Source organism: Clarias gariepinus, chromosome 11 (assembly GCF_024256425.1).
Source record: "Clarias gariepinus isolate MV-2021 ecotype Netherlands chromosome 11, CGAR_prim_01v2, whole genome shotgun sequence".
In the NCBI taxonomy this organism is placed as follows: domain Eukaryota; kingdom Metazoa; phylum Chordata; class Actinopteri; order Siluriformes; family Clariidae; genus Clarias; species Clarias gariepinus.
Window position 1 is genome coordinate 2,053,566 of NC_071110.1, and position 25,222 is coordinate 2,078,787.

A 25,222-nucleotide genomic window follows, 5' to 3' on the forward strand; every position below is an offset into this window, starting at 1 on the left:
TGTCCGCACAGGAACACAGCGCTGGCCAGTTGCCGTGTTCTATAACATGATTGACATGGCAGCAATAAATGCACATGTGCTGTATCAAGCATGCACCAGGACACAGGAAAGACGGGTGGACTTCCTGGTGGAGCTTTCAAGAGAGTTGGCTAACTCTCATATTGCTTCAGACACAACCCTCCACACCTAGCCCTGGAAAAAGAGCCATGTGTCAGGTCAAACACAAATGCAAGAACAATCATGCCACTGTGCAATGTGTTCACTGCTACAGATACACATGTGGTAAATGCAGACTAGAGATACCATGGCAGTGCCAGGATTGTGAGTGATTGCTAAAATGTACTCACTCACTTTTTTATTATTATTTGTAAATATGTGTACAAACGGTTGGTTTGTTTTTTATTTTATTTTGCACTGTTTTTATCAATAAATCTCAGCAACAAAGGAAAAAAACCTATGTGTGTTGATTTCTCCCTAAGATGGCAAAGTGAAACACAAGTTTCCTTGAAGTGGCTCAGCATGGCCCTACCTTGTTTACATAACAAAAGCATCTGTTCACAGGTGATTAAGGATATTAGCTAAAAGCCTTCCAGCCCATCGGCTGTCCGGCAGGTTTTATAGGTAGAAAAGCCAAATGGCTGCTCTCTGGGACTTCTAGTGTTAACATCCAATCTCTTATGTCCTGCACACATTGCTCAATTTTAGTAAACTGGTTTTTCTCATCTGGTTTTGCTGAAACTTACAATTGTGTGTCATCAGCATAACAATGAAAACTAATACCATGTTTACGAATTATGTTGCCCAGAGGAAGCATGTAAAGGGAAAAAAGCAGTGGGCCTAAAATAGAACCCTGTGGAACACCAAACTCCACTAGAGAACATGAGGAATAGTCACAATCTAAATCTACAAACTGATAACGATTAGTCAAATAGGATCTGAGCCATAAGAGGGCCGTTCCCTTAATTCCTACTACATTTTCATTTCCATAAGCATATTGTAAAAAAAAAATAGATACGTTTAATCAATTTTAATATATTATGAAGTGTATTGTTAAATATAAAATTCCATTTATTAAGATATATATTTAAATATATTTTTCAATACATGAAAAGGAGCATTTCCTTATGTGTTGTTCAATATATTGTAATATATTAATATATTATATTATTAATTAATATATTATTCAGTATATTGTGAATATATTTAGATCAGAACACTAAATCATTCAATATATGGACAGTTAATATATAAAGAAATATATTTTCTTTCTATAAGGGACAATAATCACATGACGCGCCACGGTAACAATAATTACATTTAGTCACATGACCACACCCAAACCGGCAGCATAACAGGAAAAAAAAATCTTCAGTTGGCATCCCTGGCATCATAAAAGCATGTAAGCAAAAGAATAGCTTCATACTGCGGCGTCTTCATCTGCCAAAACAGACATGCACTTACAGCATATAAAAACTTGACTTCCAACCTGATGAAACATATCATTTAGTTGTTTCATTGAATGTTGCAATGTTGACATATATAATTATACTATAATATAATATAATATAATATAATATAATATAATATAATATGACATGACATGACATGACATGACATGACATGACATGACATGATATGATATAATATAATATAATAGCGGTGTGAGGGTTCACCACTAGAGGGCACTGTGTGCCCGGAGTCTTGGTTTGTGCAGTTTTGTTTGTAGACTCAGTTTCCCAGAAGGCACCTCGGTCAGGTAATGAGGAAGCTCACCTGAACCGAGGAAGCTCATTAGTTTCTTTATAAATAGTTCTTCGTTCTGAGAAACTGGGTTGAGTATTGGTTATGTCAAGTGGGTATATTGTTTTGTACAGTTGGCATTCTGTTTGTTGCCCTATTTAAGTTAAGTTTACATTTGTATTGATTAAGTCTGTGTTGTTAGTTTTTCTCCATGCCTGTATGTCTCCTAGAGTAGGCTTAGCCCCTAGCGTGGTTAGCCCCTAGTGTGGTTAGCCCCTAGCGTAGTTAGCCCCTAGCATAGTTAGCCTCTAGCAGGATTTGCCTCTAGTAGAATTAACCTCTGGGAGGATTAGCTCTGTTGTATGTTTAGTTCTTAGTCTGTTTAAATACTAACTGGTGAACTACTAACCTGCTTAGATCGTAGTCTGTTTAGTTTCCTAGTCTGTCTTGTCTATAAGTCTATTTAGCTCTTAGTCTGTTTAGCAACTAACCTGATTAGATACTAACCTGCATAGCTCATAGTCTGTTTAGTCTCCCTGTCTGTTTGCTTAATTTAGTCTTTTTCTCTGTTTTGTTTCCTAGTATGTTTAGTCTGTTTAGTTTCCTAACATACAAGGACTTTCTCTCTTGCTCTCGCTACCCTCTGCATCTATTCCTTGAAACAAGCCCACAGTGGTAACATCAGCCCAAATACCACCAACATCATGACAGGTGGTGGCACGGTGGTGTAGTGGTTAGTACTGTCGCCTTGCACCTCCAGGGTCCGGGTTCGATTCCCGGCCAGGCTCGATTCGTAGATGTCAGCAGGGTCTTTTCCTTTCGTCCCATCTTGAAAGTGCGTTTTGTCATTGGCCCTGATACCTTTACGGGTGCTACCTAATATTGTGCAAAGTGCACAGGTATCGACACCCTTAAATAGATGACCACGTCTCTGCCTCCTGCGTATCTGCCCATTCTGAACAGTGTCGAGTATTCCTGCGTGGTTCTGCCCCTTGCCCCTCTGCCCCCTGTCTGAGAGTCAATTTGGACCCCCCAGAACTCTTCAATGAGTTTGGGGTCCAATGTATGCTATTTGTGCATCTCAAGGTGCAAGCCACTTCTGGGATACTGCTAGTATTATGGTGAACTGGTACGTTTAAATTTAGATTAGTTTTCCCGACTCTCATTGATTACTTAGGTTTGTTGCCGGTGGAGTGACTTGTTGCTTTACTTACCTGGCAGCTCTCATGCGTTTTCTGCTGGCTTTCCCCTTTAGTTATGATGTCATACTTAGTCCTGCAGTAGTCCCTACTTGCACTCTACATTACATATACATTTACTTTATACATTATGTGATACAACTGTGACCATACCTAATTGTTATTTACCGTTTCCTCTCCCTCGTTTTCTCCCTCTCCCTGTCTCTTTCTGTTGAGCTGCAAATGCGTCTCCTTAGCTGCCAGTAATCCAGACCCCCTCTGCTCTCTGTACCTGTCTGACTCATCCTGGTCATGAGTGCGTTTTAATAATGAGAAAAGTGGTGTTTTGACATGGTTACCAGAAAACTGGAGCAGTGCTGTGGGTAGTTAAGGGGGAGCTTGCTGCCATCAAGGGCCTGTTTGCTAAATGGTTGGTTTAGTGGTATGGATGGAATCATGTGTTGAGACATCATGGCTGAGAAGAATAAATTCAGATAATAGTTTACCAAGGCATGTGTATCGTGGGACTGATTGCCATGGGTCAAGGTTACCCAAAAACTTGAACAAAGGTCTGGTAAAGAGTACTGTGTAGCACCCACAGTACTACCAAAAGACCTGACTTTTTAACGGACAGCTATAAACAACATGGCCAGTATTACCAAAGTAAAACCATGTGCCGTCAAACTAACAACATTGATGTTCCTTGAGCAAAATGTGGTTGTGGTCGATGTGCATAGGTTCTGGGGGGAATTGAGTTGGAGACTGATGCATGTAGGCTAAGGGCCATGCAAGGATCCTTTTTTTGTCAGGTTTGTTACCCGTCTTTATTGTGGCTAATACATTAAAATGCCGATGTTTTATTTCTCCCTTAGTATGCGCATTGGCTAATGGATATCTGTTTGAGTCAGACTGTCTACTCTTTGTCGGGTAGGTATACGCTCCTTGTGCTGCGCGTTCTGTCATTGGGTGATGTTAACCGGTGTTTGTTTACCACTTAGCCGTGGAGCCTTCTCTTGTGCATGTGTTATTCTGCTTGGTCCGCTGTGAGCGGCACCACAACTCGCGTGGCGAAACGATTCGTCTGGGTAAGTAAGTTTCGTTTTCTCTGGCTTATGGAAGAGATGCGATTTAGTGATGGTTCTCTTTCTTAGTGGCTGTGAATGTCTGACGCGGTGCCGGCGAGTCTCGTGATGGCGGAAGTATTTGCCCTGCGCCTTGCCTGAGGACGGCGCTGCTGTTTTCTCCTCCTGTTTCTCCTGCTGTTTCTTTTTTTTCCTCCGGGTTGTTACTCACCATTTCCTTTTTTTTGTGTTTTTCGTTTCGTTCTTTTAATTCCTCTGCTAACTGCATAAGCAAGTCAGATTTGCCTTGCTACTGTTCACAGGCCTGTTTGGGCTTTTGGTTACCTGTATCTGTGATTGTTTCATGAAAAGTGTTGTAGCTTCTGGAGAACTCTGACTTTGATATGACTGATCCAGCGACAGTTAGATTGGAATTTCTTTGTTTTTTTGGTTTAACTGAATTTTTCTTTGCTTGTGTTTATTGTTTTGGTATTTAATATAAAGGAGAACTTGGTTTTCTTTATCTGTTTTTTTGTTGTTATTTGGTTACGTTGGATGTGTTTTTTTTTTTTTTTTGTATGATTATGTTGGTCCACCTCAGGCACTGTTGAGCCGGGAGGAAGTGATGAAGGCAACTTCGGACCATTCAGTGGGAAAAGAGAGTTTTCTTTGCGTGTGGATTTAAGTCGTAGGGCGGCAGTGCAGGGAGATGTGGCAGGAAGATGAATGACAGAATGTGCAGGAGGTGGAGGCTGGAGAATGGGAGCTGGAGGAAGCTGTGTCTGCTTTATCTGTGCTGTGAGAGCAGTTACTGTACAGCATCACTGATTATGTTATAATGGGTGCTAATGACCTGCTGGATGTCTTGCTGGTGAGTTCCGAGCTGTGCAGCTTCTCCTGGATCCATGAATGGCCAGGTCATACTAGTGCTGAGCGAGTGCTTACTGTTTGCAGGGAATGAAGTTGTGAATACGGAAATGTGAAGGGTGAGGAGAGAATGCAGAAATGTTGTTTCGGTATGGATAGAGAGTGAGCACAGCATTTTAAGTCAATGAGCTCCGCAGCAAGAATGCAGAAGTGTTTCCTGGAGATTGCTTGTGGTCTAGGAACAGGCGAAGGTCAAAATCAGAGAATCTAGAAAGACCGGGATTAAAGCTTGTGGTCAAAAGACAATTCCAAAGGTCGGCAGCAATGAATCCATGAAGGCAGTAAATCTACGATGTGAGACAAAGGCAAGGTCAAGGCATGTTTGTGAAGCTCAAGGCACAGAGTAGAGTACAAAATGGGAGTGATCATGGCTTTGCTTGAGACAAGGGTGTGACCTGACGTGCCGTGACACGTTCTGCTTGAGTTGCGAAAGTATAATGACCTTCATAATGACCTTTATAATCACCTGTCATACTCCTACACAAGTAACAGATGAAGCTTTGGTCAGTAGAATAAAGAATGTAAAGAAACCCTTTATGTGGCTGCACTACAAACTCCTATTCCCTCATCAGTCTTTGCGGTCTATTGTTTGGAAATATTGTCTAGTAATAGGAAAAGACTAGTAGGAAGGGTGCATCTTATGTTAATTGCAGTTGTGAAAACCAAGGCACGGACGGAATGGGAGTGATCATGGCTTTGCTTGAGACGAGGGTGTGACCTGACGTGCCGTGACATGTTCTGCTTTATTGTGACCTTTATAATGACCTTTATAATGACCTGTCATACTCCTACACAAGTAACAGATGAAGCTTTGGTCAGTACGCTAGTATATCTTAATCAGTTGTAATGTAATGCTAAGATCAGATCTTCTCTTGAAACTGCACAGGCTTCCGCTAACTTAACTCTAACTCTTAAAGTCAGGAGACAGTGAAGTGAGGTTTAAGATGATTTTCACAATAGGAGGCCAGACGCACTAGAGAGGACATGATGGCTTTGTGCTATCTCCTGGTGCAGGAATCACACTCCACATCTCCAAGTTCAGCATAACAGAAAGCAGGAAAAACAACTTGCAGTCCAGTCTCCTTCAGTTTCTCCACCACTTCAGCCAGCATGTTGTTCCTGTGTAGAAGAGGCCTTGGAGTAGTATAACCACTACACTGGGAGCAGTTGTAGACACTACTCAAATTTCAGCAACCATTTATATACTGTATACTTTGCAGAAACTGCGGCCACAGGGAGTAGCTACAGGAACCCTCATGAGATCCGTACACACTGGAAGGGTGAACTGATCTACTGAAAACTGATCTATCAAAATAAAGGCCTCTTCCATTTCCTGCTGTGTGTGTAGGTGAAAGACCGAGAGAATACTTGTTTACGACGTTTTGTTTCCTCTGAAATCAACTTCCCGTGTGTGTGTGTTGCTTATAAAGCATTTAAAAATTCTTTAGCATTTTATTTGGTTCAGACAGATAAAGGAACTAATTAATTATCTAGGTTTATAACGATTTAATTAATTAATTAACCTAGACCTAATGGGATCTTTTATCCGAGCTCTGGTGCTGTGTAAAACTCAAGGATCAACACAAATACCGACAGTTAGCAAAACCCCAAACGTGTATTAAGTGAAAATAAACAAACAGATTGCCAAAAAAAAACCAAACAATATTTACAAAATTTGTACAAATGAAAGTGCGTGGGTGAGTGTTTTAAAAGTCCAAAGTCCGGGTTGTTGTGATAAAGTGCGAGTGTGAAGCAGGAGAAATGAATTGGCCTCACCGGTGGCAGTGAAACACTCTAACACTCCTCCCCTAGCTTTTCCCCCGTGTCCCTTTTAAGCAGGGTCAGGTGACCTTGTGTGCCATGGGAATCCTGCAAGAGCTTAACCCGGAACCAATCACAAGTCTGGAGGCCATTAAAACCATACCGGACTCTTTTATATGGCATCACTGCTTTTAACAGGCAGCTAACATAATATAAAGAATGTAAAGAAACCCTTTATGTGGCTGCACTACAAGCTCCTATTACACTGAGTCTTATGGTGCTTATTAGGGATATCATTAGTCTTTGCAGTCTATTGTTTGAGAATATTGTCTAGAAATAGGAAAAGACTGGTATGAATGGGTGCATCTCGTGTTAATTGCAGTTTGTGAAGCTGTTCGAAAATTACTTGGATTTACCCCTGCAGAGTTTTCCCTTTAGCGTGGCTTGTAGTGATTCAGATTATTTTACTATTTTGAGACATTTCGTTCATTTCATTCGTTTAGGCAAAATGTAATTAAAAAGTTACATGTTACTTTCTTAACATCTACTACTTACGCAAACATTGATCACACAACAAACAAAACAGAAATATAATGTTATAAGAAAAAAAAAGGTTATTAACTATTTACCCGGGTCTTTAGTCTACGATTAGCTCACCTCTTCTCTGAACATTCCTGGGTTTGAGTAGCTCCTTCATCACAGCCTCACACTTCACCGATGCAATCTGAGCCAGAAAGAGAACTGATTGGTTTACCTTTTGAGTCTTTGGGTTTTCCGAGTTATTTGTTCATCACGTGACAGCCCCATAAGCTTATATAAAAACTCGAGAGATGAATAAGTCAATTCTCATTCTGGCTCCGACTACATTGGTTACGTGTGAGGCTGTGATGAAGGAGCTACTGAAACCTGGGAATGGTCAGAGAAGAGTTGAGGTGATGAATTAACAACTCGAAAAACCTGAAAACTCGAAAGGTGAATTGATCTATTCTCTTTCCAGTGTGGGTTTGTCACACGGTGAGCGAAAGACTCGGAAGCCTGAAGACTTGTAAAAAGTCTAATTATTAGTCTGTACTAAAAAGTATTCCTGTACAGAACCTATGATCTTCCACATGGGCGACTGAACAAATAATTCCCCGAGATATCTCGTTATTCGCAAGTCACACCTAAAATTTGTTCAAAATAAACAAATAGTTCAAAAACGATGATTTCTTCCTGCCATTCACCTTCCCCACCTGATCCTCTTTATTATGAATAATTCTCCCCACATAAACTCCATTCCTGGTGTCAGTCCTCACTGAGTCACGGGGCAGTCTTTAGTCTTTACTACTTGATCTTGTTCTTAAATCAGTGACATGTGAAAGAATGTTTAGGAAGCCAACTGAGACAACCTCTAGTTTTATTTTATTTTATTTTATCACTGTGTGTGTGTGTGTGTGTGTGTGTGTGTTGTACATCATATGTCATCACGTTAACAGCCAGAAAAACTTGTAGAGCGCCCTGTATGTTTTTACACAAAACAGTACTATGCAAATGTCTGCTATCCAAAACCTGCTGCTTCACATCTGGACACACACACACACACACACACATTTTATTTTATGAATGAATTTTTTTTAAACGTTTTTAGAGATCAGATGTATTATCTGTTATTTTCGTTTCTCTTAGCAAACAAAAAATGGGATTTTTTAAAGCATGTTTATGAAATATACACATCAGGATTTAAAATTAAAAGATGTATTATTCTTTGTAATATTGTTTTTTTTTCCACAAAATGTAAAACGAGGAAAAAGCAACAGACTTGTCTATTTTCACAAGTTTTGTCACTTTAGTGAATAAGACAGAAGAGCTCCGTAAACCTTTATAAAGTGACAGAGGAACTGGATTCTCTTTATTTGTTTGTCTGTTTGTTTAAATAATGTTTTTTTTATTTATTATTTACTTACTTACCCTATCTTTTATACCTTATAAATGTTTATATTCTGTCTTCCTGTATCGCGCCATCCGTATGTAAACGGTATCTACGGTTTAATGGATTCAATAAATGAATAAACCGAACTGCGCTTTCCCGCCGGTGTCGCGGTGACGTCATGGCGAGGGGGCGGGGCGTCCTTTGGACCCGACAGGTAGATTCACTTGACAGATCGGAGCGTTAGAGCGGTGTGTACACGGGAGACTGATGTACACCTTCTGACACCTGTGTGTGTGTGTGTGTGTGCGTGTGTGTGTCCGCCGCGGCAGAGTTTTACCAGCAGAAATTCGCTTATAATAATAATAATAATAATAATAATAATAAGTGTAAGTGGAGCGGTATGTCTGTGGGCGGCGATCCTCACCTCCTCCTGGGGAGAATTCGCTTCCTGAACCGGTGTATTGAGTGTTTGAGGAGGAGCGAGCCTCTACCGGAGAGTCTGTGCTTCGTGCCGAAGGAGGTCTGCTATAAGATCTGTAGAGACTCTTCATGCAGCTCGGTCTCCTCCTCTTCATCAGCCTCCACATCAGCTGCTGGAACAGGGGGGATTGTTCTCATCCCAGCCTGGGAAAGTCCACACCAGGCTCCGAACAAGAAATCCTGCAAGTTCACCATCGAGCCGAAGAAAGGGAGCTGTATCAGGACCTCGGGGGAGGAGTACTACAACAGCCATGGCCTGTGGGTCAAAATAACTAAGGTAGACTTAACACACCATACTGTACACACTACTCTACATGTGTATTGTTCGATATTGAAAGGATAAAAGGATAACATCAGGGATTATTATACAAGCTTCAGGTGTAGAAAAAAAAGAAAAAAGAAGGATTATACAATAAAGAAGTCTGGATCTACAAATGGAAGATATACAGTATAGGCAAACTTAAAATAATATGTTAATATATAATAACAGTAGACCAGTATATAATAAGAGTAAACCAACAAAGAAAGAAAAATAAGAAGAAAAATAGAGCAAAAAGCTAAATGGCGGGGGAAAAAAATCAGTTTCATTGATTAAATCTGAATGTCGAGACAATAACAGAGATGATTTGTTGTATTTTTATTAGATTTAACGAGTTTAAGGGTTTTGGATTTTTTTCCAAAGCGGAGATGATTGTTTAAGATTTAGGTAATTTATTTATTGATTACTATGTCGTTACTATGGAAACGATAATGTAACGTAATGTAAAGGGCATTGATAGAACCCTGCGCTGGTGTGAAAACTAATCAACACCTGATGAGCATCAGACAGAAGATCACAAGTTAACTAGTGGCAGCATAAGTATGGTCATGTTACATACAGGGAAATATACAGTATTATAATCTTGTGTATTTTCATTTTCAGCTTTTGCTAAATGTAATAATAATAATAATAATAAGATAATTAAATGAGCTGATGAAAAAGCTCTTAAATTCATCTAAATGGCGAAAATATTAACAGTATTTATAAACATGTATCACGGCGTTAGGAAATCATAACGCCAGTGTTTTATTGTCTTATTGCCCAGTGTGTGTGTGTGTGTGTGTGTGTGTGTTTCACATGATTACAACATTGTGATAAGGCTTTAAAGGTTAACCAGAACAGTAAAGCAGAGTGCAGGGATTTTGACTGCCCTGTGGCTCGGTGTGCCACGCCCTACCCTCTTCATTTGACTACGTTTCATCTCCAACAGCAGCTGAAACAGAGCTGACGTCATGGTGTTTATTTTCCTGTGTTTGTTTAAAGTGAATGGGAGCTCCATATTATTTGTGCTTTTCAATAATGAATAAAAACAAGTAGTATTTTGAGTGGGTTCACATTGTGTGTGTGTGTGTGTGTGTAGGAGCAGATGGAACAGTACCAGTGCAATGTAGATCTAGAAGAGTGCTGGATCTTGGCATGTAAACACACAGAAGGTGGAACACGACTGGTTCCTGTGGAACATCCCGACTCAGTGACCAGACAGCGGCAGATCTTTGGCTTCGACCACAAACTCTGTAACAGGTCTGTTTGTGTGTGTCTGTCTATGTGCATCTTTATGTCTGTCTGTATGTTTTTGTATAGGTGTGTGTGTGTGTGTTGTGTGTATTTGTCTGTCTGACTTTATTTTTGTGTGTGCATGTCTGTGTGTCTGTCTGTCTGGGTGTTAGGGTGTGTCTGGGTGTGTTTACTCAGTATACCTGGTGTTTATGGTGTTGTCAGGTGGGAGGAGGTGGTAGATGCAGAAAACTGTCTCCACCTCGGCGCTCGACCCAAAATCACAGAGAGAGACGAAGCTGCCGTGCAGAAACTCAGGTGGGTTCAGAGCAGGTGAGAAAGGTGATATATCCGTCTGTGCACTTTGTGTAGGTGTTAACACGTGTGTGTGTGTGTGTTCAGGTACACTCCTCCCACCTGGACGTTTAAGTGTGATGGGGATCTGGTTCATTATTTTTATGATAATTCTCAGAAAGAGGACGAGACCCTGGGCAGTGCAAAGCAGTATGTCAACAGCATCGACGTTTCCTCCTGCATGGTAACACACACCCAGACATATATACACCCCACCCCCACAAACACACCAACATGGCCCTGTTCCAGAAATGACACCCGCTCCATTACATCACACGTTATAATATAGTGAATACATCATGGTCATGTACTGTAGTAACCCCACTGTAGTAATGAGTCTGATGTTAAATAGTGATGCACATGAGAGACACAGGGCACGGATGATGGACTTAAATCCAATGCCTTTGCTATAAATTAGCATGACCCACCTTAGCATTTTTGTTAAGCAAATGCTAAGCTAGCTAGCTTCTGTGAATGGGGTTTCAAACAACAGCCAGGCTCTGTTTGTTCTGCCCCTTTGCAAAGCAAATGCTAAACAAAACTGCTGAGGTGGGTGATGCTAATTTATAGCGAAGGCATTGGATTTACCGCCAGTGAGTTTGCATCACTATTCACTGTATTACGCCCCAATTATACATAGTTTTATTGCTTAAAATCATTTTAACTAATGAGTTACTTAAATATTTACCCTATACTATTGTCATGAATAGAAAATCTATCCCTAGAGGTTACAACTGCTTTTTTTGTACCATTCTGCTGTAAAGTTGGCCATTTAACATGGAGCTCCCAATGTGGAGATTGGATCACTTTGTAGCCTCTAGTGGTCATTCGAGGAAGTGCACGTTTTGGATGCATTTTACAGAAGCAGAATATCCTGGGAGGTGAGTGTGTCATCCATCACTCCAATTGTGGTTCTCATTAGAACTGATCAGAAAACTGAACAAATTCTTAGGGGTTCAAATATTTGAGGTCAAAGTCACAGCAAGGTCAAATAACTTTGGATATTATTCTGTGTCACACAGCCCTGCATCGTGTTAGGTTACGTGTGTTGAATGTGTAAGAGTTAGCACCTGCGTTTTTGTCAAAAAGGATTTAAGCCAAGGCGCTGCGTGTCTGACCGACGGAGACCCGGAAACGTTTTGGCAGAGTGACATCTCGCAGGGACAGGCCTGGATACGCCTAACCATGATGAAAGGGACTGTGGTCAGGTACAACACACACACACACACACACCACACACACACACACACACACACGCTCTTATTTAATTTAATTTAATATTTTTGTATATTTTCAGTAAGTTGATGTTGAGAGTGGATTCGACGGACGACACCTACATGCCCAAACACGTGACCGTGTACGGAGGAGAAGGAGACAATCTGAAGAAATACAGCGACGTCACCATAGAAAAGTGAGTTTCTCTCAAAGTCAGTTCACGCTAATAATGAGAATAAAGTCATGAGAACCAAATAAAGGCACAGCACAAAGCTTGCCCATAATAATAATATTAATAATAATAATAACTTCACAGCATGTAAATGTTAGTACAAATGACAAAAATGTATAATAAGTAAAAAAAAAATAAAAAATCTTGTGCCAAACAATGGCCACTAGATGATGCCAGAACAAAAGCGTCCCAGAGCACACGCATGAATTTAGCGCACGTACGAATACTCAGAACCTCGGCATAGGAATTAAATCCGTTCCAGAGGCGAGTTCTCAAGGTGAAATCTTGAAACCCAGTGTTTTAGAGGATATAATGTAAATGCAGATAATCCGCTCCAGCCACCCAAAAATATTACCAATATTACCCATTTCCAACACTATAATCATACTTTTGCATATGAAAAACATTTAGAAAAGAAATGAAATTGAAATAAATTCTGAAATAAATAGACAGTAAACCTCACCTAACCTTAATTTATGATTCCTCTCGGCACCGGCTGCTTCACAAACCAAACAGTAAGCGTCTCCCTTTCCTTCTGGCTACCGTCCTTGATAACGTTCTTGACAGATGGTGTGATGTCTTCACTAAAGTCTTTCCACTGAAGCAAACAAGCTCTGAACGGCTCTCTGACGTGCACGCGACTTAACGATGGCGCTTGGTTGGTTTGTTCGTTTGAGTGCAGAGAACGTATCGTATGCCGAGGCTAATTCCTTGCACAATTTCAGTTTTTAAGCCGACAATTCATGAAGCGAGTCATTCGTCTGCCGAGGTACCACGTTAAAACTTTCCTCTGTCCTCTTGATCGTCGTCATGGGACGTGTCTCATAAACGTTTTTTGAAAATGTTGGCCCACATCCCAAAAAATCAAGGCACGAGTGTGTGTTAGCTGTTTTACTTTACAAAAAAAAAATCACAAAACAAAAGAAAAACAGTAAATAATGATGAATAAAAGGTTAAAGCCGTGTGCAGTAATAAATATTCTTTGTGAGTGTAAGTTCCCAGCTTACGCGGATTGGTGAGTATGATCTCAAATCATTTCATGATGATATATTTACATGTTGTCCTTTTGTGTGCGTGTTTGTAAACAGTAATCTGACCGGTGAGGTGTGTGTGTTAGAGGAAATGACCTCACACTTACCCATCATCGAGATCCGTATTGAGGAGTGTCAAGGTGAGAGAGAGAGAGAAAGAGAGAGAGAGAGAAACACACACTGGGTATGGATGTAAGCTAACAGCCCTGTGTGTGTGTGTGTGTGTGTGTGTGTGTGTGTGTGTGTGTGTGTGTGTGTCTCAGATGGGGGGATCGAGGTAAGAATCCGAGGGCTGATGATTAAATCGAGTGAGAGAGACCCGGGTCTGAACGCCGACATGTTCAAGTCATCCAACCTGGTGCGCTACCCGCGACTGGAGGGCACGCCGCCTGACGTCCTGTACCGCCGCATGCAGCTTATCCTGAGGTAGCACCATCAAACAAAGCTTTAATATTTATAAGTAATGTGTGTATGTGTGTGTTTTGCTCAGTCTTAGTGTTATTAGTATGTTAGTATCACGCTGATGTGTGTGATGTGTGTGATGTGTGTGATGTTCGTGCAGGTTCATCACTATCCTGGACCGTCTGCTGCCCCACCTGGTACCTACGTGGAACTACAGCCTCGGCACCTTCAACCAGATCAAAGTGAGAAGCCACGCCCCCTGCCAGGCACACTAGTAGTCTGTTCAGGTGTAGATTCCTAGAGACTCCTCCCATAAAAACGGTGGATATTTCCTTGATTGGTCCACTATCAGTGAACCGTGTGCTGTACACATCCCTATGAATGAGCCATTACTATGGAAACGGAAACGTATTAGAAAGAGCTGATGTTATAGAGAATTCGAGAGTAACCCAAGTGAAAGTATGATAAGTATGTGAAATCCTAGCATGTCAAAGCAGACTAATGACTACTCAGACACTCAGACACTCAGACACTCAGACACTCAGACACTCGGCCACTCAGACACTCAGCCATTCAGACACTCAGCCATTCAGACACTCCGCCATTCAGACACTCCGCCATTCAGACACTCAGACAGTCAGCCACTCAGACAGTCAGCCACTCCGCCACTCAGACACTCAGACACTCAGACACTCAGCCACTCCGCCACTCAGACACTCCGACACTCAGACACTCCGACACTCGGCCACTCCGCCACTCAGACACTCCTTTACTCTCTGCTTGGCTGGAATAGTGGCAGAGTTTTAATGCTGTTGCTGTTCGGGCAAGTGTAGCTTTATGATATTGAGCGCACACAAGAGACACAATTCAAACACACATAAATGATCTTGAAGGCACAAAAGTGAGTTTCAGCACGCAGAAACGAGTGTGAAAGGGTGCACGCACAAGAGAGTAGTGCACTAACTACTGTATAAGCATGAATAAGTATATTCACATTTAACTGAAAATATACTGAGACTACTGTATATTAAAAATTGTATTCTAATGTTATTTCTGTACAATTGTTACAATGATTATTTTGAGCACATAAAAAAAAGATTAAAAAAGTAAATTGAAAAATTAAGTTTAAATACGTCTGCTTTGAAAATTACAGATATTTCACTTAAAGTATTTTTGTAAGTGTACTATAATCCAATTATTTTGAAGTATGTTTAAAGTTTAATTCCAAAAACTGGTAAAAGTATGATGTTAGTATACTTTTTATATATTAACTAATGGGACAACTTTTTATTAGTATATTTGCAGTGTACTATAGAAGATTTGATTATATTTGTAATACACTAAAGTGTATTTATGTGTTTATTTATGTTAACATTTATAATAATATATCTAACACATAATATAATATAGTTAATCTTCCTGTAGAATATGAAGCAGTTCCTGTTGCTGTCGAGACGCCGCTCAGCTCTCATCACTCAGTGTCTGAAGGACTCGGAGTCGAATAAACTCAGCTCCCGGCCCTCCATCTACATCAACCGCCGCCGGGCCATGGAGCACCGCCAAAACCCCAGCCTCGACCCCAAGTGCAAACACGCCGTCTTCACTCAGGTAACACACACACACACTTTCATCTAGATCACATAAATATTAAATATATACAGTCCAGCATGACATCACGTGTCCTTGAGGAAGCATGTGCTAGTCTTCACTCTGCCCCAATAGAGAGACGACCGGGAAACCGGCTACAGCTTTTCCCTGAGTTAGGAAAAAAATGTTGAAATTTGATTAAAAAAAGCAACAACGATATATTGAACTGATGAGAGTTTGTGTGTGTGTGTGTGTGTGTGTGCCAGGTGTATGAGGGTTTGAAAACATTGAATAAATCCGAAAAAACTCTGGATTACAGGTATGACCTGCAATGATTTCACAGAACACACTCCGGTCTAAACCTTATAGCTGTCAGTGTCTGTGTTCAATAACACACTCGCCAGGTGTGTAAGACTGTCATGTGATTATAATGATCTTCTGATGTAGGTGGCCTGCATGTCATGATCAGTGGTGGGAATGTAAATTCATTGGAGAGGGAATCATCGATCAAGGTAACGTCACACCACAGCTGATCAAACCCACGTGCTCTTACTGAGCACACTGATATATCAGCACACCCCTGTGTGTGTGTGTGTGTGTGTGTGTGTAGGTGGAGGTTTTCGGGACAGTCTCTCTGACATGTCTGAGGAGCTCTGTCCCAGTTCAGCCGAATGTCCGATCCCACTCCCGTTCTTCATCAGAAGCTCCAACCAGGTATTCGTTATCTTTACAGCACGGCGCTGCACTCGCTCTGATATATTACCGTTTCCATAGCGATAGCTCGATCACAGGGACGTGTACTGTACAGCACACAATCCAATAATGATTAAAAAGATTTATACGAATGTAACATCAGTGGAAGGAGTCTCCAGTGTCAGTCAGAGGTAAAGCTTTAACTGTAACTTTCCCCCACACCTTCAGGACAGCGGAGTTTATGATGCTTTGATGTTTCTCAGAGAGCATGGAGAATACAGAGAACCTGGGTCTTGACTTCACCACCACCACCACCACACCTGACCACTGCTTTGGGATGGGTTCAGAGTGCGATACCTGTAGGATTATAATGTGACAGCAACATTTTACCTTCTGAACATTTCAAAACTCAGGTTTTAACGCGTGGGATTTTTGACTAATTTGCACTTACAGTGTGTAAAGACTTGTGGTTGCGGCTTGAAACTAATTCGCTCACAGAGTTTAGAGAAAAAGGCAGATCTGAGGCTTTCAACATGAGAACATTTTTGCTATTTTAATGCCATAAAAATGTGTTTCTGTTGGGCCACTCGGGAGCTTCTGCATTCGGTATGGAATGTTTTATATATAAGGCCGATCGGCTGATCGCTGGTCGAGGGCCAAGAGAACTGAAAACCAGCCGATTCTGGTCACCGGACAATCGACCGGTTCATCTCTATTATAAGCGTAAAAGACTTTTTTTTTTTTTACTTTTTACTTAACTCAACTCATCTTTATTTGTAAAGCACTTTAACAACACGAATGCCCCAAAGTGCTTCACATAAATAATAAAATAACATCGTAATCTAATAAAATCATTAATAATAATAATAATAATAATTATATATATATATATATATATATATATATATATATATATATATATATAATATAACGGACTGTTTAAACTTCTGCATTCAGGCAGAAGGTTTTGGGTCATTACGGCCAAAACGGAGAAACTTAGGTGGAGTTTTTATCCACAGGCGATTAGACTCCTCAATCAATCATGATGTGCCACTCTCCGTTCATAGGACTGGTATCACTATACTTCTACACTGCTGTGCTGACATTGCACACTGCACATTGCACTTTAGTCTGGACTATAAGCATTACTTGCACTACATTCTTATCTTCTTGCGTATACACTCTTCAGAGTTTATTATTATTATTCTGTTTATATATATATATAATTTTTTTTATTATTATTAATTAATTAATTAATTAATTTATTATTTTTTTTTGCACAAAGTAGCAGCGGTTTAGGATACATTTCACTGCGTGTTGTATTCTTTTCCCTTATTTCTATTGGTTAAAGCATTGAGCTACTGATCGGTCGAGCCCTCGACCGAGGCCCCTGACCCTCACCTGTCAGATGTGTAATGAGATAATAATGTAAGTGGCTCAGGATAAGGGCGTCTGCCGAATGCCGGAATGTTAAAACATGGATGCAGTTCTGGAAGCTGAAAGAGTTTCATTTTAAATTCAGTGTGATGGGACAAAAAAAAAAAATCTCTTTTCCGACATTTAATTATTTAAAGACCTGACTGTATAAGGTGAAAGAGAACAGGAGCTGACCAGTGTTATTTTGGAACATCAAACCCGACAAAACCTGATTTCACTGACATTCCACAATAATAATATAAGATTATAAGATAATGTAATCTTTAGGAGATTATAAATGATAATATCAGGCTGTTTAATTGTTGAATAACTGATTTATATATACAGTATAGATATATACTTTGAAAAAAAAATTCATTAACATAAGACGATAATCATGCTGAGATTAAAGTGATACAATATCGTCAATTCTATACCGTAATCTTTTTTACTTTCTTGATAATGAACTCCCTCCTAAAGTCAATGTTTCTGTTTCAGTGATTCATGTGTGCCTGTGTGTTCTGTAGGAGGGAGCGGGCGAGGAGAGAGATTTCTACGTGCCGAACCCATCCTGTCGAGATTTCCAGAAGTTGGAGTGGATCGGGCAGCTGATGGGCGCGGCATTCCGGGGAAAAGACTTCCTGGTAACTGAGCCTTTATCTTCACATTGCAGTTATACATTTCTCTTTCATCAGGGATTAGAGGATTATTCAGATGTTACAGTAAAACAAAACCTAAAAGAATTCAGCTTCATCACATGATTTAAGGTTCAACCCTGAGTTCATTTTTATTCTTTAACATTTAACACTAGGCCTCATGCAGCAACGTTCTCTAAAACCTCATTTCCTTCTTAATTTTCCATTTTCCGTTAAGTGAAAAAAATTGAGTTGTTAAAACCAGACGCACTGATCTTAACCATCCTGATCTGCTCTTACTCGGGTGAGCTGAATGATGAATCCTACTCGATCTTCCTTAGTGGAAGTGCACAGGATTAGCATGTACTTGCTTCTAAACACCATATAGGGGCAGGTGCATGTTGCCGTTTGGACTTTAAAATCAAATTAAAGTCAACATGTGATCTTCCAAACATCCATCATCAAACCCGTGCGATTTCTATAAACGCGCTCCCTGTGTAAGCTCTGTGTGCTTTAGCTCTAAATACACTTGTGCGTGTAGAAACTTTGCAGGAATGTTCCACCTTAAAATAAAAAAATCTGATAATCTAATATCAGATTATTAAAACAACCTTTTAAATAATAGAGTCTGAACGTAAAGGAGTCTTTATTGCATAAAACAAACAATAATAAAGAAAAAACAAACAAATAACTTTAAAGATAGAACTCTCTAACTCGGGTATAGAGCTCAACACAGGCTGTAGAGCTTAACACGACAAACTCGGAGCTGACCGAAACTAAGACGAGACAGACTGATGACTGAGTGTGTTAGGATCTAAACAGGTTATTGTCTAAAATGGATAATGACCTAAACGGGTCGGTGACTGAACACACAAGAGGCTAAACACTCATGAGGCTACAAGTACGAGTGGCTAAACATCCCAGGGGCTAAACATACGAGGGACTAAACCCACATGGGGTAACGTGGGTGAGAGGCACACAGACATTGGGAAACACACAGAACGGTACCAACACAGAACAAGAGACTATTACATATAACTTCACAAAAACAGCTCCATACATCAAAATGCAAAATGAACATAAGCCGAACATCATCACCTGACCGAGGTGCATTCTGGGAAACTGAGTCTACAAACCAAAAACTACACAAAACAATTGGACGCACAGCGCCCTCTAGGGGTGAACCCTTACAGAGTGTACAAATCAACAATCATATTCAATAGTATAATTATATATTATAAAAATTTTTTTTTTTATATTCATAAAAAATGAATATTTAGAAATAGAAAATATTATTTAAATTATTAAATATATTATATTTTAACATATTAAATCAATATGTTTTTTTATAATAATTCCAAATTTATTTGTGTGTAATTTTTATATTATAGATTATTATTTTTTATAATAAAGCTAAGGCATTGAGGTTTGTTAAGTCCGCTCATATATTTTTTAATGCATATATTTTGTTATAAAAAATTTTACTTGGTTTATTTCAGATGTTATTTTATTATTATTATTTTTTTTGTGTGTGTGTGTTCAGGTGCTGGCGCTGCCTGGTCTGGTGTGGAAGCAGCTCATCGGTGAAACTGTCAGCTGGAATGAAGATTTTCCTGCGGTCGACTCCATGCTGGTCAGACACACACACACACACACACACACACTTTGTATATTACCCATAATGCAATGTGAGCTTTAAATGTGTAATGGAATAAAGTGTAAAGTTGTGTGTGTTTGGCTGGTTCACACCACCACTCAAAAGTTTGGAATGACTTTATAACTCCACGGTCCTTCCTGATGTTTATTTCTTTCAACACTGTAAAACAACACTGAAGGCGTTAACTATCCAACATACACAATAATCTCCTCTGAACAGTTGATATTGAGATGTTTATCTGCTCCTTCTGCTCTGTAAAGCTTCATAACTGACTGTTACTGTTGTTGTTGCATAATTACCTAATTCCATATGTGTTATTTTATACTTTCTAAATTTGTGGTAAAATTGTTGTAGAATGTAGAAAATAAATCACTAAACATAAACAAAGAAATTTTTCAGCGGTATTGTACATAGAGCCTGTGATTGGCTGGGGCTGATTTGATTGACAGGTGAGATAGTAAAGCTATCTCTCAGTCAGTCAGAGAATGTGTGTGTGTGTGTGTGTGTGTGTGTGTGTGTGTAGGTGAAGCTGTTAGATGCCATGGAGCACATGGACAAAGCGACGTTTGAGTTTAAGTTTGGTCAGGAGCTGGTGTACAGCACGCCGCTGAGCGACGGCCGTCTGGTCGAGCTCATACCTGGAGGAAGCTCGGTGGTCGTGCGCTACGAGGACCGTGTGGAGTTCACCCATCTGGTGCAGAAAGCCCGGCTGGAGGAGAGTCGAGAGCAGGTACCACACACACACACACACACACACCTGTACACATTTTTACACATATAAAAATACCAAAAACATACTTGAATACACATTCATGTGTACTGTAATGAACACCGTCATTTTGTCTGCATTTATTTAGAAATATTAAGTAAGAATACTACTTCATAAATTACAATATTATTATAGTGGAACCTCGGATTATGAGTAACGCGGTTTATAAGTGTTCCGCAAGACGAGCAAAGATTTTTTATAATTTTTTACTTAAAAAACGAGCATTGTCTTGGTTTATGAGCACCGAGTATCATGTATCACGCATGCGCTTCTTGTTTTGACACCGAGCGTCGTGTCATCACAACTGAGCCAACGGTTTTTCTCTCTCTGGCGCTGCGGGTATTCATCTCCCCTGCTGAGTCTTAGTGCTCGTCTCCTACTGGTATAATCAACATCTGTGTGTGTTCTTCTTTCTCTTGTGCTGCAGAGTGTATGTTATGTGTGTGTGTGTGTTTCTTTCTCTTGCGCTGCAGAGTTCACACTCTCTCTCCCTCTCTCTCTCGCCTTTAATGTGTTTGTGTGTGTGTGTGTGTGTGTGTGTGAAACAGAGAGGGGGTGCTTCACTCACACATAACCAGCACGGTGTCAAATTACGCTCGCGAACACACATAACACACTCTTAGCAGCGCAGGAGAGAGAAAAACACACACACACACAGTGCCTGTGCACATAAATGGAAACACTTATCTGTCAGGACTTTAATTTTTACTTTTTTTAAGGTAACGTGCAGGTTAATTTGTTTTATTTTTACTTTATATTTTGTGTTAACTCTTTTTATGTATTTATTTTTTTGGGCTGTGGAACAAATGTTTTTACTTTCCATTATTTCTTATGAGAAAATGTGCTTTGATTTACTAGTGTTTTGGAATACGAGCCCGCTCCTGGAACGAATTATGCTCGTAATCCGAGGTTCCACTGTATTATTATTCCAGATAGCTGCCATACAGGCAGGTCTGATGAAGGTGGTTCCTCAGGCTGTACTGGATCTCCTGACGTGGCAGGAAGTGGAGAAGAAAGTGTGTGGAGATCCAGAGATCACTGTGGAGGCTCTGAAACGCCAGAGTGAGTCAACGATTTCTAAAATAAAAAATAAAAAAAACAATCTGCTTTAATTATTTTTAATCTATTCTATCATAATACTCTGTTACCAACCTTTATAAAATATACATTTAACTGGATAATAGTTTGTAATACTGACCATATTTGTAGACATGTGATGTGTAATAATGATGGTGTTACTGTACTTACAGTGACAGGTTTGGTTTTGATGACAGTGTTTGTAAAAATGTGTTTAATAAAAGTGTTTAATAATACTCGCTGTAGTAACAGCATTGGTGATTGTAATAAGGTTGATGTTTGTAACAGTGGTTGTGTTTAACAATTACGGTGTTTTTACTAAATTGGCAGTTTAATAATGCTGACCTTTGTAATAACAATGACTGTAACGACGGTGTTTATAATAAGGAAGGTGTTTGTTCTCTCTCAGCTCGTTTAGAGTTTTTGGATCAGAATGAGGTCAGGGTGCAGCACATGTGGGAGGCGCTGACCAACTTCACCAACGGTCAGTATATTCCTCATTTCTCAACCACAAGCACACACTGCACGACTCCCACCCTGACTGTCTCAGACGATTTAGGATGTGTTTATGGTTTAAATCCACCGAGCTTTAGTGCCAGGAACCTCAAGCTAAATCTAACATAAGTATGATCTAAACATTAGAAGAGCATTCCGTAGATGTTTGATAGGAGCTCATGGAGTGATAGATGTTAATTGGCAGCCCCTCCACTGTTCAATGTTACTGATGGTATAAACACGCCGTCTGTGTGTATGTGATGTGTGTGTTCATCAGAGGACCGCAGCAGGTTCCTGAGGTTTGTGACGGGACGAAGTCGTCTCCCTGCACCAATCTGCATCTACCCTGATAAACAAGGGTGAGCAGCACTGTGTGTGCCAGTGTGTGTGTGTGTGTGTGTCTGTGTTTGTCTGTATTTGTGTGCTTCATCTAATTTTACTTTTATTTTGTATTTCTATAAAGACTTGAGATCACAGATGCTCTTCCTCAGTCCTCAACCTGTTCCAGCTTCCTTTATTTACCAGAATACCCAAGGTGTGTCTACATTATATCGTTGGTTTATGGTTTAAATCCAGTTTAAATGGTTTGTGACAGTGGTGTGTGTGTGTGTGTGTGTTTTGTGAAGTGCTAAGGTCTGTGAGGAGAAACTTCGCTACGCTGCATATAACTGCGTGGCCATCGACACAGACATGAATACATGGGAAGAGTGACAGAAACACGCTATCAGTAACTCGGATCTACTGTACACAACCACATCTGGACACATCTGTACTATGGCCATATAAACAGCTGTATAAAGCATAAAATGTTTGGCAGTTTATTCTACCTCAAGTGTCTTGTTTCTGTTATTTCAAATGTAGATCTCTTATGTCACATGTCTTGACGTCGTTTCACGCAGATGAAGGTCATGAAGGTCATAAGTCTCTTCTGACCCTGTGCACAAAAACCCAACACACTGTTACTGTGACTGCAGACACAACCTTTGTATTCAATAAATTCAATTTAGTCCAATTCAACTAACTTTGTTTATTCCCTAGGGGCAATTCAGAAGCATGTAGAAAAGTAACAAAGAAAAAATAATAATATAAATAAATAAATTAATAAAAAAAACACACAAAACAAGGTAAATCAGCTATAAATACAAGCTATAAACCAAAAGGTCATACAATATTATATGGTGTAAAGTACCTCTTCAAACACAACAGCCATAATACTATACACATTATGCATCCTGTAAATAAGTATTTTTGAAATCAGTATTTTTTTACTAAAACCCAGACATGAAAACAGGCAAATAAATCACACAATAGGGTTCAGGTCTCTATCCACTAACCCTAACCCCAGTCTGTAGGGTAGTCACTGATGTCTGAGCAGAATCTACAGTACAAAAGAAGGGGTGTGATCAAGGACTGAAATTACACTGAAATAGTCTAAAATAAATTAAATTGGATAAATAAAATTGAATTGGATATAATAAAACAGGAAAGTTAATTTAAAAAGTGACAGATAAGGCTCAGGTGCAAAATTTGATTTCTAAACTATTGAGTGACTGCAGTTATGAGCCATCACAGACAAACTGATCACATCAACAAAGTCCAAGATCATCTTCATGGTTATTAAGTGGAACCGTCCCCATGTCACCACATGCATCCCCAAGCAGACCATGTGGGGCCACCCCTCAGCAGCACTCAGAGGCTTCCATGTGACGAGAAGTGTCCTACCTGAAGTGGGGTGCGGACTAGTGTGGACGGCTGAAGGGGGTCAGGATTTTTAGCAAATCATTACAGAGAGAGAGATTGAGAGAGAGAGAGAGAGAAATGCAGGCAGGGATTTCAGCAGGACGAACTAGGGAGATAAATAAAAAGGAGAAGCAGAAAAAAAGGGCTTCCTGGAAAATGAAGCAATCAGTCACGTCACCATTGACAAACCTGAGCGGTCAATGAGAGTGGGGGCAAGACGGCATCCGAACATACCAGGTCCACCATAAAACTTGTCCGTAGGTTTTATTAAGTTATTTATATACAATTTATTTAGCTAAGCATTCGTAAAATGCTTGGCTCAAAAAAAAAAAAACATTTTCAGCCTTTCCTTAAACACTGGGTCTGAGTTCCGAACAATAAATGAAAGACTATTCCATAATTTTCGGGCTTTCTAAGAAAAAGTCTCAGTGTTAAAAACCTATTTATTTAATCAAGCATTTTTATAAATAGATTAGCCTTAGGTAAAGGAGCAGATCTGGGGGACTCATGGACGTAGAGTATTATGGTGAACTGGTATGTTTAGATGCTGCTTGCAGTCTACATTAAATTTACATACACCTTATACATTATGTGACTGTGACCAGACCTAACCGTTCTCTCTCTGTCAAGCTACCTAAAAAAATGATTGGCTCCTTCCTAACTTTTTAGTTTTTTGCATATTTGTCACACTTAAATTATTAATGTTAAACACAGAGATCCTGAGTAAATACACAATGCTGCAGTTTCTAAATTATTTCAGTGACACTTTTAATGACCTGGCCTATGTGAGAATGTGATTGCTCCTTGCTGGTGTGTTTCGGATAATTGTCCTGCTGCATAACCCAAGTGCACTTGAGCTTGAGGTCATGAACTAATGGCTGGAGATGCTCCTTCAGGATGTTCTGGTAGAGCACAAAATTTATTTCATTATTTTATTCCATCAATTACTGTATGGCCAGATCCTGAAGGTGGAAAGCGCCCCCAAACCATCACACTACAACCACCATGTGTAACTGTTGGTATGATGTTTTATGAAGCGCTGTGAGAGACGAGCCTTTGTGTTCATTTTGACAGCAGTGGCTGTTGTCATGAAATTTTCCCATGGATGCCATTTCTGAATTATTGTTTAATAAGGAACACTGACTTTAACCGAAGCAAGTGAGACCTGCAGGTCTTTAGATGTTGTTCTGGGTTCTTTTATGAGCTTTTGAATGAGTCGTCGTTGTGCTCTTATTTTTGCCAATTTCAGTTAGTCGGCCACTGATAGAAAGGTTCACCACTGTTTTAAGTTTTCTCTTTTTGTGAATAATGGCTCTCACCAAGGTTCAC

General features: G+C 39.9%; 1 protein-coding gene across 3 annotated transcripts; it reads left to right on the forward strand.

The window, feature by feature from the left end:
• The first annotated feature begins 8,935 nt into the window (after nt 1-8,935).
• On the forward strand, nt 8,936-23,170 carry LOC128533510 (E3 ubiquitin-protein ligase HECTD3-like). Of its 3 annotated transcripts, none has more exons than XM_053507795.1 (21): nt 8,936-9,333; nt 10,457-10,617; nt 10,816-10,908; nt 10,993-11,128; nt 12,034-12,152; nt 12,242-12,355; nt 13,480-13,562; nt 13,686-13,848; nt 13,985-14,066; nt 15,250-15,432; nt 15,678-15,730; nt 15,859-15,923; nt 16,022-16,125; nt 18,048-18,164; nt 19,699-19,788; nt 20,336-20,542; nt 21,514-21,643; nt 22,068-22,142; nt 22,431-22,512; nt 22,617-22,688; nt 22,780-23,170. In XM_053507795.1, the coding sequence occupies exons 1-21, from the start codon at nt 8,977-8,979 to the stop codon at nt 22,862-22,864; spliced, it is 2,571 nt and encodes an 856-aa protein (XP_053363770.1). In that variant the 5' UTR covers nt 8,936-8,976; the 3' UTR covers nt 22,865-23,170. The 3 variants fall into 3 exon arrangements, with proteins under 3 accessions (XP_053363770.1, XP_053363771.1, XP_053363772.1); XM_053507796.1 differs by having other exon boundaries at nt 18,051-18,164; XM_053507797.1 differs by having other exon boundaries at nt 12,242-12,352.
• Nucleotides 23,171-25,222: the final 2,052 nt, after the last annotated feature.